Here is a 13,901-nt window from a genome sequence, read left to right as displayed (position 1 = left end):
TGTTTAAGATGCTTATGTATTGATATCACGACTATTCGTTGATGATGTTATTTATGTTGTTTTATGTTGATGTTGTGTGAAGCGCTGGTTCATATATATTCTTTACCTAATATATAATTTATCACGATCCTATTTATAGAGTTTGATATCTCACCCTTTCTGTTTGAATTTTTCCTCCACGTGGGTAACGTGCAGGTAATCCAGATGAGTAGCTGTTCCCGCTTATAGTCGAGTTTTGGGTGTCATTTCTCTGATACGTAGCACTCGGGGGGAAATGAACACTTGCTTTATGTTGCTATTTGCTTATCGAACCTTATGATGTATATGAGGAGTTTGTTTGTATTGTTTCCATTTTATGATTCAAAGATGCTATGTCTATTTGGTGAATCATTGTGAATCCGCTGCATGTTTATTCAGAAGTTGAAATTATATGATGAAGTATATGTTTATGAGTTATGTTCATTCCGATCCTGAAAGTGTTATGTATTAGTTTAAAAAGCATGACAGGTGTATGTTTATGTTGAATGTGTAACATCCTGATTGTGTTGAGAATTTTTATACTCTGATATTTTCCGCATAAATGCTTGGGGTAGAATTGGGGTGTTACATTATTGGTATCAGAGCAGGTCGGTCTGTCCGGCCAAGTGTCGCGCAACGCACGCTGCTGGTGTGCTTCCTGCCCGCGAGGAAAGAAGAGCGACAAGGTTTAGTTAAGATTTGACTGTTTGCAGCATGTGAGTTTCCAATAAAAATAATTTGTTCTTGGATATATCGACTGTTTTTTCAAATTAATCCCGCAGATATATAGAATTCAGAGGAATATGTAAGTGATTCATATACAACATCTTTTTCTTTTATTGAGGGTTCTACCAATTGATATGTTTCCACAAATAACTGAAATTCAATTTCTTGATCTGTATCTTCAATTTTTGGAAACCTAGATTATCCCCTTAGGAAATCGCCTGACAGAGAGAGATGCTCTCTCGCTAGATGCGGAACCTAGGAGCTTTCCTCTTCAAAGTAGGGGTAAATTTTTCGTAGGGGGTAAGGAAGGTGCCGATATCTTAATAGAAAGGAGTTGATAGTCCCGTCTGCTAGGCTTTTCTAACAATCGTGTATTGTTGTTTGTGCTGATTGCTTTTGTGTTGTAGTGATTCTATGGCTGGGAGGAATGATGCTGCGATAGCTGTTGCTTTGGAAGCGATGACTCAGGCTATGCAGAACCAACCGAATGCTGACGAGAATGTTGGATCTCATATCTTGACGACTTTCCAAAGAGAGAATCCGCCAGTGTTCAAGGGTAAGCATGACGCTGATGGTGCTCTTGATTGGTTGAAGGAGATCGAGCGAATCTTTTGTGTTATGGATTGTACTCCTACACAGAAGGTTAGATATGGCACTCATATGCTGGCTAATGAAGCTGATGATTGGTGGTTGGAGGCGCTTGCTAGGTTGGAGGCTTCAGGTGATGAAATCACTAGGATTGTGTTCCGTAGGGAGTTTCTGAGAAAGTACTATCCTGAAGATGTTCGAGGTAAGAAAGAGATAGAGTTCCTAGAGTTGACGCAAGGGAACATGTCCTTTATTGAGTATGCTGCCAAGTTCACTGAATTGGCTAAGTTCTATCATCACTTTGATGACGAAGGTGCTGAATTTTCTAAGTGCATCATGTTCCAGAACGGGTTGCGCTAAAAAATTAAGAAAGTTATTGGGTACCAAAAGATCAGTGTGTTTTCTGATTTGGTTGACAGTTGTAGGATCTTTGAGGAAGATAGTAACGCTCATCACAAGATGATTAATGAGAAGAGAGGCAAGAATCAACAAAGCCGTGGAAAACCATATGATGATGGTAAAGGGAAACAAAGAGTTGCTCATGGTCAGAGGTCTAGTGGGGGAGATGCTCCTGCTAGGATTGTGTGCTTCAAGTGTGGGCAAGCTGGTCATAAGAGTTATACTTGTAATGCTGATGTGAAGAGGTGTTTCCGCTGTGGCGAATTTGGACACGCAATTTATGATTGCAAGCACAAGAGTATGATATGTTTCAACTGTCGTGAAGAAGGGCACATTGGTAGCCAGTGTCCAAAGAAGAAGGCACAATCTGGTGGAAAGGTGTTTGCTTTAGCTGGGACTCCTACAGCTAGTGGAGATCGACTCATCAGAGGTATATGTTTCATTAATAGTACTCCTTTAATCACTATTATTGATACTGGTGCTACTCATTATTGCTTCTGATTGTGTTGAAAGATTGGGTCTTATGTTGTCTTCCATGAATGGAGAGAAGGTTGTCGATATTCCAGGTAAGGGATCAGTGACTACTTCTATGATGTGTTCAAAGTGTCCTTTGTCGATCTTCGACAAAGAATTTGTTGTTGACATGATTTGTTTTCCGTTGAGTGGATTAGATGTAATCTTGGATATGAATTGGTTAGAGTATAACTATGTTCATATCTGTTAGAACAAGATTGAGAACTATATTCAGAATTTGGTTTTGATGATAACAAACATATATTTTGTTAGTAAAATTTTTATTACTAATGGTTTCATTGATTGAACAGATGACTATATCAGAAATCCTCTGTTGGAAATTATTCAAAAGTTGCTGAATCAGAATTTCCGAAGACTAAAGAATGCAAAGGACTTCAGAAGTTTCAGACATGCTCAAAAATAATAGATCAGAAACATCAGTAATGCAACAAGAAAAAAAAGAACATCGTAAAACATTCCAACCAAGTCACATGCATGCAATCACAGTGCCCGAAGTAAAGTCAATGATGATATCTATCTTGGCTACGCCTTGTAAGAATGAAAATGTAGAAGACACGCCACAAATAGTAATTATCACACCAAAAATAAGATTTGCCGTGGAAATCTGTATAAAGCATTAATTGTTGTCCTCAACGGTTATCCTCCAACGGCATTATACCAAATCTATATAAAAAACAAACTTAAAACTTGAAGGTGTGGCAATACAGTGCACCAGAATACACATAAGAGGCAACACACTTATGAAATGTGTAGTGAGTAAACAAAAATATTGTAATATACAAACAATAAGCCTATTTGAAGAAAAACTCAAGTAAGAAAAGGAAATTCTGCATGTTATGCAGTATGCTCCAATGGAGTAATGAGTGCTTGAAATACAAGAGAAGAAAACATCAAAACAAATGATCATACACTCTACATCAAAATGACTTAAAAATCTTAATGTATTTGGAATTGCTGCTTAATGGTGCAATCATTAAGTTTAAGTGCATGAGAGTTGTAGATGTTTTTGATTGGCTGTATTTTTGGTAAAACAAATAGTATCTGTATCATGTCAAACTTGTTGTTTTGACATGCATTGCCTTTAAGTTTTCTTGTAGTTTCTTTTGTGCAGGCTTTTTCTTAATGTCGAGACCGATGTCAAGACATCCGAAGCTTCTGTGTTATGTTCGTGTTTGGTTCTTGATCAGTTAAGTTTTTGCGCGCCTCTTTTGGAAACTTTGGATATTGTCTTGTTTCAAGACAATGTTTTGTGATGGATCTCTGCCCTATCGGAAACGGTTTTAATCAGGTTTAAAACTGGTATTGGATCCAAGGCCCAGCTGATGCAAGATTATATATATCAAGTGAAGAAGCTGCTGCAAGTGTAAAAAAAAATTAGGGTTGCCGTCTAAAAGGTCTGTTGTGTTGTCTGTGTACTAGATTTCTTGTAAGCCAAACAATCATCATGATGATTGTCTTGGTCTAGGTGTGTTTGTTTTGTGTTGTAAGAGGTACTCGAAGCTTCTAAGCAAGAGTACTATTGTTCTTGATCAAAGCTTTTAAGCAAGATCAAGTTGTGTCTCTGAAGAGTGTCTTCGTCTGTTATTATTTGTTTGTAAGTGTTCATCACTGCTGTGATTGAGGGGGAGTGAGTAGGATCTCTGATCTAGTATTTAGATTGAAGTTGCATTGGGTAGATATTAAGTGAAAGGCGTAATATTGAGTTGTATTACCTTGAATTAATATTGCTTATAGTGGACTTCCTCCCTGGCTTGGTAGCCCCCAGATGTAGGTTTGTTAGAACCGAACTGGGTTAACAATTATCTTGTGTTATTTTCTTTTCTGCTTGTACTTTGTTCATCTGTTTGAAAAAGATACAGATAGTGATGTCGTGACATCCTGTAAGACATCACGTGTCTGAGTCCAGAATTTCAATTGGCATCAGAGCAGGCACCCTGCCTGTTTTTACTGGGTGAGATCTAGGGAAAGTATTTTCTGGTTCGATGGACAAAGAAGGTGGTGGATTCATAATGAGACCACCCATTCTGGATGGCTCTAATTATGATTATTGGAAACCCCTCATGGTGGCTTTTCTGAAATCCGTGAACAGCAAAGCTTGGAGAGCTGTGAACAAAGGATGGGAACATCCTGTTAATACTGATAAAGATGGCAACAAAACTCTTAAACCAGAGGAAGATTGGGACAAAGATGAAGAGGCATTGGCACTTGGCAACTCAAAAGCCCTAAATGCCCTATTCAATGGAATAGACAAAAATATATTCAGACTGGTTCATCACTGTGAACTAGCCAAAGATGTCTGGGATATCCTCAAGACTACTCATGAGGGCACCTCCAAAGTGAAGATGTCAAGGCTTCAACTGCTAACTACAAAATTTGAAAATCTAAGGATGAGGGACGATGAAAGCATTAAGGATTTTTATATGAATTTACTCGATATTGCTAATACCTCAGGAGCTTTGGGAGAAAAAATGTCTGATGAAAAGTTGGTGAGGAAAATCCTTAGATCCCTACCTAAGAGATTTGATATGAAAGTCACAGCTATAGAAGAGGCACAGAACATCAGCCAAATGAAGGTAGAAGAGTTAATTGGATCCCTTCAAACCTTTGAGATGGGAATCAATGAAAATTCTGATAAGAAAAACAAAAGCATAGCTTTTGTGTCCAACTCCAGTGAAGAAGTAAAGGAAAGTAGAGAGGAGAATGTATCTGAATCCATAGCTATGCTTGGTAAACAATTCAACAAAATTATGAGAAGGATGCATCAGAGGTCAAGACCAAATGTCAAGAACATCCCATCTGACATCAGTGGATCTTCTGATTCTGGTAGAGGAGCTAAACCAGAAGAAAAATACAATCACAACAAAGGGATCCAATGTCATGGATGTGAAGGGTATGGACATATTAGAGCTGAATGCCCTACCTTCCTAAAGAAACAGAAGAAAGGATTGTCAGTCTCCTGGTCTGATGAAGATTCTGAGAGTGATTTTGAAGAAGAATCAGCTAAACATGTCACAGCCCTTACTGGAATTTGCAACTCTGATGAAGAGTTCAGGAAAGACGAGCTAACCGTTGAAGAACTGGCATGTTCCTATAGAGAACTGTGTATCAAATGTGCTGAAGTGTGTCAACAAGGTGAAGATCAGAAGAACTACATAGCTCAGTTGGAGGCTGATAACAAAGAACTTAGTGAAACTATAACTGAACTAAATGATGAAGCTGTTCTGTTACAATCCAGACTTGATCAGATGTCGAAATCAGTAAAAATGTTGAACAATGGCACGGATATGCTGGAGGAGATCTTGCAGGTTGGAAAGAGTTCAAGAGATATGTCTGGCATAGGATTTGTTAGTGCAAAGAAATATGTCCGAGATAGTAGCAGAACTAAACCTGAAGCTGAGATGTCGAAGCCGATGTCACAACATGTGACTCAACATCACGAGAAAGGTGAAATGAGGAGAAAGTTTCAAAGATGGAGATGTCACTACTGTGGAAGATTTGGACACATTAAGCCATTCTGCTTCAGACTATATGGATATCCAGATCAAGCTCCTACTTACAAACCCAAGCAGATCATGCCCATCCAGAAGCAACATTGGGAACCTAAGAGTAAGGCTTTAATAGCTCATACATCTCTTAGAGTTTCAGCCAAAGAAGACTGGTATTTTGATAGTGGATGCTCCAGGCACATGACTGGACTCAAGAACCTGCTCGTTGATATCAAGAGTCATTCCACTAGCTATGTAACCTTTGGTGATGGAGCTAAAGGAGAAATCAAAGGAGTTGGAAAATTAGACTGTTCGGGAGTGCCAAGTTTAGAAGGTGTTTTGTTGGTCAAGGGCCTGACAGCTAATCTCATAAGCATCAGTCAACTATGTGACCAAGGATACCAAGTCAACTTCACCAAAGATGAGTGTGTGGTTACTAATAAAGAAAAGGAAGTAGTAATGAGAGGTGTCAGATCCAAAGATAACTGCTACTTGTGGGTGTCTCATGAATCTAGCTACTCTACTGTTTGTCCTAAAGAAGAAGAAGCAAAGCAGTGGCATCAAAAACTTGGTCACCTTCATCTAAGAGGTATGAAGAGACTCATCTCTCTGGAAGCTGTAAGAGGAATTCCTAAGCTACAAATTGATGAAGGAAAAATATGTGGTGAGTGTCAGGCAGGAAAACAAACCAGGATGTCACATCCAAAAGTTACACATTTGACTACTTCCAGAGTTCTTGAACTGTTACATATGGACTTGATGGGACCAATGCAAATAGAAAGTCTTGGAGGAAAGAAATATGCTTATGTGGTTGTGGATGACTACTCCAGGTTCACTTGGGTAAACTTCATCAGAGAAAAGTCAGATGTGTTTGATGTTTTCAAGGACCTATGTCAAAGAATTCAAAGAGAAAAAGATAATAGCGTTGTGAGAATCAGAAGTGATCATGGAAAGGAATTTGAGAATCAAAAGTTTGCTGAATTCTGCTCCTCTGAAGGAATACATCATGAGTTCTCTTCCCCTATTACTCCACAGCAAAATGGGGTTGTTGAAAGAAAGAATAGAACTATTCAAGAATCAGCTAGAGCTATGATCCATGCTAAGAATCTCCCTATCTACTTCTGGGCTGAAGCCATGAACACTGCTTGTTATGTCCATAACAGAGTTACCTTAAGAAAAGGAACCTCTACCACCCTATATGAGATCTGGAAGGGAAGAAAACCTACTGTCAAATACTTCCATGTGTTTGGTAGTAAGTGTTATATTCTTGCTGATAGAGATCACCGGAGGAAGATGGATCCCAAGAGTGATGAAGGAATCTTTCTGGGCTACTCTACAAACAGCAGAGCCTACAGAGTTTTCAACTCAAGAACCAAAACAATAATGGAATCCATAAACGTTGTGGTTGATGATATTCACAATCAAGCAGATGTCACAGGAGATGTCGGAACATTCTGGGATCTTACAGCAGAAGGATCCACAAGAGAAGATGATGACAATCCCAATATCACAGAAGCTGAGACTGAACCCCCTAACAAGATTCCTTCTATAAGACTTCAGAAAGATCATCCTAAAGAACTTATTATAGGGGATCTCAACAGTGGAGTTATTACAAGGTCAAGAGAAGTTGTCACAAACTCTTGTTTTGTATCAAAGATTGAACCTAAAAATGTCAAGGAAGCATTAACAGATGAGTTCTGGATTAATGCCATGCAGGAAGAACTAGGCCAGTTTGAAAGGAATGAAGTTTGGGAGCTGGTACCAAGACCTAAAGGTACTAATGTCATTGGAACTAAATGGGTTTACAAAAACAAGTCAGATGAACTGGGAACTGTTATCAGAAACAAAGCAAGGCTAGTTGCTCAAGGATACACCCAAGTTGAAGGAATTGACTTTGATGAAACCTTTGCCCCTGTTGCCAGACTTGAGTCAATTAGGCTAATGTTGGGAATTGCATGTATTCTGAAATTCAAACTATACCAGATGGATGTAAAGAGTGCTTTCTTGAATGGGTACTTAAATGAGGAAGTCTATGTAGAGCAACCTAAAGGTTTTGCTGATCCAAATCATCCTGATCATGTTTACAAACTAAGAAAAGCTCTTTATGGTTTGAAACAAGCCCCTCGAGCTTGGTATGAGAGACTAACTGAGTTTCTTACTAGTAATGGATACAGGAAAGGAGGGATAGATAAAACTCTTTTTGTCAAAGATGAAGGAGGGAAGATTCTGATAGCCCAAATCTATGTGGATGATATTGTATTTGGTGGAATGTCAGACAAGATGACTAGACATTTTGTTGATCAGATGCAATCTGAATTTGAAATGAGTCTAGTTGGTGAATTAACCTATTTTCTTGGGCTACAAGTCAAACAGATGGAAGACTCAATCTTTCTCTCTCAGAGCAAGTATGCTAGAAACATTGTCAAAAAGTTTGGAATGGAAAGTGCTTCTCACAAAAGGACACCAGCACCTACCCACTTGAAGCTGACCAAAGATGAAAAGGGAACTAGTGTTGATCAAAGTCTGTACAGAAGCATGATAGGAAGTCTGCTGTATCTTACAGCCAGTAGACCTGATATTGCCTTCGCTGTTGGAGTATGTGCCAGGTATCAAGCAGAACCCAAAACCAGCCATATCAATCAAGTCAAGAGGATTCTGAAATATGTGAATGGTACTTGTGAATATGGAATGCTCTACTCTCATGGGTGTGAACCCATTCTCACTGGGTATTGTGATGCAGACTGGGCAGGAAGTGCTGATGACAGAAAAAGCACTTCAGGAGGATGTTTCTTCTTGGGTAATAATCTTATTTCATGGTTCAGCAAGAAACAAAATTGTGTGTCTCTGTCCACTGCAGAGGCAGAATACATTGCAGCTGGAAGTAGTTGCTCTCAGCTTGTTTGGATGAAACAGATGTTATCAGAATACAATGTCACACAAGATGTCATGACACTATATTGTGACAACTTAAGTGCCATTAACATCTCGAAGAATCCTATTCAGCATAGCAGGACCAAGCACATTGATATTAGACACCATTACATTAGAGATCTTGTTGAGAATAAAACAATTGTCTTGGAACATGTTGCTACAAACCTTCAACTAGCTGATATTTTCACAAAAGCCTTGGATGCAAATCAATTTGAAAACCTAAGAAGCAAACTAGGCATTTGTCTCTGTGAAGGATTATAGCAATTAATTGGTTGTGGGACCAGCACTACTACTACCTTGACTGTCAAGTATACTCTGCTGATGGAGGTAATGATCATACTGTTGGTAGTATTGGCTGAGGAGAGTGAGGATACTGTTGGTAGTAGCTCCAATAATGTGGAGATGAGTGAGAAGGATGATTCTTCACTTGTTGTTTGGCTCCTTTTGTGGCTAGAAAGGGGGAGAAATGATGATATGGTTGTTGATACTGTTTGGTATGGATGCTGTTCTGTTTGGTTCCTTGGGTGTACTATGGTGATGATGATGTTGTGGGCTGTTTGTTGGATCCTTGTTCATTTTGGCTGCTGCGAGTACTCTGATATCATCTATTGTTGTTTTAGCCAAAAATTCGCCAAAGGGGGAGTTTGTAGATGTTTTTGATTGGCTGTATTTTTGGTAAAACAAATAGTATCTGTATCATGTCAAACTTGTTGTTTTGACATGCATTGCCTTTAAGTTTTCTTGTAGTTTCTTTTGTGCAGGCTTTTTCTTAATGTCGAGACCGATGTCAAGACATCCGAAGCTTCTGTGTTATGTTCGTGTTTGGTTCTTGATCAGTTAAGTTTTTGCGCGCCTCTTTTGGAAACTTTGGATATTGTCTTGTTTCAAGACAATGTTTTGTGATGGATCTCTGCCCTATCGGAAACGGTTTTAATCAGGTTTAAAACTGGTATTGGATCCAAGGCCCAGCTGATGCAAGATTATATATATCAAGTGAAGAAGCTGCTGCAAGTGTAAAAAAAAATTAGGGTTGCCGTCTAAAAGGTCTGTTGTGTTGTCTGTGTACTAGATTTCTTGTAAGCCAAACAATCATCATGATGATTGTCTTGGTCTAGGTGTGTTTGTTTTGTGTTGTAAGAGGTACTCGAAGCTTCTAAGCAAGAGTACTATTGTTCTTGATCAAAGCTTTTAAGCAAGATCAAGTTGTGTCTCTGAAGAGTGTCTTCGTCTGTTATTATTTGTTTGTAAGTGTTCATCACTGCTGTGATTGAGGGGGAGTGAGTAGGATCTCTGATCTAGTATTTAGATTGAAGTTGCATTGGGTAGATATTAAGTGAAAGGCGTAATATTGAGTTGTATTACCTTGAATTAATATTGCTTATAGTGGACTTCCTCCCTGGCTTGGTAGCCCCCAGATGTAGGTTTGTTAGAACCGAACTGGGTTAACAATTATCTTGTGTTATTTTCTTTTCTGCTTGTACTTTGTTCATCTGTTTGAAAAAGATACAGATAGTGATGTCGTGACATCCTGTAAGACATCACGTGTCTGAGTCCAGAATTTCAAGAGTGTTATTTGCTCATCAAGAGCATCATGATCAACATCAAAGGAGTAATCAAAAGAGCTTTTTATTCTGTCTATGAATAAAATGTTACTAGGAGGATAAGGATATATTAAATAAAAATAAATAACTATCCTTTAAGACGTTTCGCGGTACTGCCAAATTTATGCAAAGCAGCTCTTAAATGCCCACGACGCCTCCAGGATAAAACATCCCGTTTCAAGAAATACGATTCATAATTGCACATGTGATGAATCGTCTAAGTGATACACATTCAGAGATGGTTTAAGAATCGGTCGTAGAATCTGGAATAAATCCAGTCGAAAACAGAAAATAATATTTTTGTAAGGAAGTAAAATAAGGGATAGACGATAGAATTCGGATGTGAATTCTAGAGTACCGAAAAAATGAATGAAGGCAATATATTTATAGGCAAAGAAAGATCCAACTGAGTGGACAAAATCGTGGGCAAAAATATAGTGGGAGTGTGGAACCGGCCCAGTGAAGGTAGTCGTTCTTCACTTGATCAGCAAGTTACGTATGACTCTTGGAGGGCAAGTAACCAGTCAACATTTAGGTTAATACTTGGTCTTATGAGGACACATCACCATTTCATAAATAATTAATATTAAATATTAAATAATTTCCTACTATTATTTAATTTTTCACCGAATTAATTAATTAATTAATGAAAATTAATTTCCACTAATTCGGACTAGACCGAGCCGGCCGAAAGGACGGCGGCGCGTGCGCGCGCATGTGCGCGCGTGTGTGTGATGATTGCATTTTGGTGTGTCCTCATTCCTTTACAAAGTTGTAGGTGCCATTGGACCCAACAACCATTGTCCAAGTAGGAATATATATACACTACTAATATTTGTGTTCCCTCCAATGTGAGACTTTAAATGAATCTTTTCAAATTCATCTCCATATTAGTTCTTACTTGTGCTTATTTATTGCTCATTTAATGTCAATAAATCATTCCAACTCCTCCTCCTCCTCCAAATTATCATCATTCCAAATATTCCAACAAGGATTAAAGGAGCGGTGACAAAAGTAAAGAAACAAGGAGAATGCAGTAAGAACAGTTGTATCTTTTTATAGTTATTATATTTATCTCAAAATAAATTTACATTATATATTAAGAAAAACATGAATTAATGAAGTTTACTAATTAATTATGCTGTGATTTTAGACAGTTGTTGGGCTTTTTCATCACTTGCAACTATAGAAGTAATTGTCCAGATAAAAACTCATAAATTGGTGGAACTTTCTCAACAAGAACTGGTCGACTGTGAGACGGAAAGCAAAGGATGTAGTTCTGGTATAGTAACATACGCATTTTACTACGTAAAGGAAAATGGAGTAACAACTGCAGAACAATATCCATACAAGGCTCAAGCTGGTAAATGTGATACCAAAAGTAAACCAAAGGCTGCTAAAATAAAAGTCTATAAAGAAGCAAAAGGGGAACAAAATATGTTAGAAGCTGTGGCACAACAACCAATTAAACTTGGTCTCCAGGTTTGGCAGAGTTTTATAAGTTACAAGAGTGGAATATTTGGTAACCAGCCAACTGAGGAAAAATTGAACGGTGTTCATGGAGTTTCTCTAATTGGTTATGGTGGGGAGGGTGAAGATTCCTATTGGCTGATAAAAAACTCATGGGATACTACTTGGGGTGAGGCTGGATATGGGAGAATCAAAAGACAAGGTGCTTCTGGAATCATAATCAAAAGAGCTTTTTATCATGTCTATGAATAAAATGTTACTAGGAGGATAAGGATATATTAAATAAAAATAAATAACTATCCTTTAAGACGTTTCGCGGTACCGCCAAATTTATGCAAAGCAGCTTTTAAATAGCCACAACGCCTCCATGATAAAACAACTCGTTTCAAGAAATACGATTCACACTTGCACGTGTGATGAATCGGTCTAAGTGACACACCTTCAGAGATGGTTTAAGAACCAGTCGTAGTATCTGAAATAAATCCAGTCGAAAACAGAAAAAAATATTTTTGTAAGATGAAGTAGAATAAGGGAGAGACGAGAGAATTCAAATGTGAATTCTAGAGTACCAGAAAAATGAATGAAGGCAATATATTTATAGGCAAAGGAAGATCAAACTGAGTGGACCAAATCGTGGGCGAAAATATAGTGGGAGTGTGGAACCGGCCCAGTCTAGGTAGCCGTTCTTCACTTGGTCAGCAAGTCACGTATGACTCTTGGAGGGCAAGTAAACAGTCAACATTTAGGTTAATACTTGGTCTTATGAGGACACGTCACCATTTCATAATTAATTAATATTAAATATTACATAATTTCATACTATTAAATAAGAGTATTTAATTTTTCACAGAATAAATAAATTAATTAATGAAAATTAATTTCCACTAATTCGGGTTCCAAAAAAATAATTCATTTAGACCGGACCGAGCCGAGCCGGCCGGAAGGACGGTGGTGGCGGCGCGCGCGCTTTTGGGTCATGATTGCATTTTGGTGTGTCCTCACTCCTTTACAAAATTGTAGGTGCCCTTGGGTCCAACAACAATTGTCCAAGTTGGAATATATATACTACTAATATTTGTGTTCCCTCCAATGTGAGACTTAAAATGAATCTTTTCAAATTCATCTCCATATTAGTTCTTAATTGTGCTCATTTATTGCTCATTTAATGTCAATTATTCATTCCAACTCCTTCTCCAAATTATCATCATTCTAAGTATTCCAACAAGGACTAAAGGAGCGGTGACAAAAATAAAGAAACAAGGAGAATGCAGTAAGAACAATTGTATTTTTTATAGTTATTATATTTATCTCAATAAATTTACATTATATATATTAAGAAAAAAATGAATTAATGAAGTTTACTAATTAATTATGTTGTGATTTTAGACAGTTGTTGGGCTTTTTCGTCACTTACAACTATAGAAGGCATTGTCCAGATAAAAACTCATAAATTGGTGGAACTTTCTCAACAAGAACTGGTCGACTGTGATACGGAAAGCAAAGGATGTAATTCTGGTATAGTAACATACACATTTGACTACGTAAAGGAAAATGGAGTAACAACTGCAGAACAATATCCATATAAGGTTCAAGCTGGTAAATGCGATACCAAAGGTAAACCAAAGGCTGCTAAAATAAAAGGCTATAAAGAAGCAAAAGGGGAACAAAATATGTTAGAAGCTGTGGTACAACAACACATTACACTTGGTCTCCAGGTTGGGCAGAGTTTTATAAGTTACAAGAACAGAATATTTGGTAACCGGCCAACTGAGGAAAAATTGAATGGTGTTCATGGAGTTTCTCTAATTGGTTATGGTGGGGAGGGTGAAGATTCCTACTGACTGATAAAAAACTCATGGGATACTACTTGGGGTGAGGCTGGATATGGGAGAATCAAAAGACAAAGTGCTTCTGGAATCATAATCAAAAGAGCTTTTTATCCTGTCTATGAATAAAATGTTACTAGGAGGATAAGGATATATTAAATAAAAATAAATAACTATCATTTAAGATGTTTAGCGGTACTGCCAAATTTATGCAAAGCAGCTCTTAAATACCCATGACGCCTCTAGGATAAAACAACTCGTTTCAAGAAATACGATTCACACTTGCACGTGTGAAGAATCGGTCTGAGTGACACACCTTCAGA

General features: G+C 37.9%; 1 protein-coding gene across 1 annotated transcript; it reads left to right on the top strand.

Annotated features, from left to right (window-relative positions):
- Positions 1-1,158: 1,158 nt before the first annotated feature.
- LOC131626528 (uncharacterized) lies at positions 1,159-1,692 on the top strand. The gene has a single exon (XM_058897354.1). It carries the CDS (start codon positions 1,159-1,161, stop codon positions 1,690-1,692), a length of 534 nt encoding a protein of 177 aa, XP_058753337.1.
- The last annotated feature ends 12,209 nt before the right edge of the window (positions 1,693-13,901 follow it).

This window comes from Vicia villosa, unplaced genomic scaffold (assembly GCF_029867415.1).
Source record: "Vicia villosa cultivar HV-30 ecotype Madison, WI unplaced genomic scaffold, Vvil1.0 ctg.000301F_1_1_2_unsc, whole genome shotgun sequence".
NCBI lineage: Eukaryota > Viridiplantae > Streptophyta > Magnoliopsida > Fabales > Fabaceae > Vicia > Vicia villosa.
Note: the sequence above shows the minus strand (reverse complement) of the source record. Positions and strands in the feature narration are given on the sequence as shown.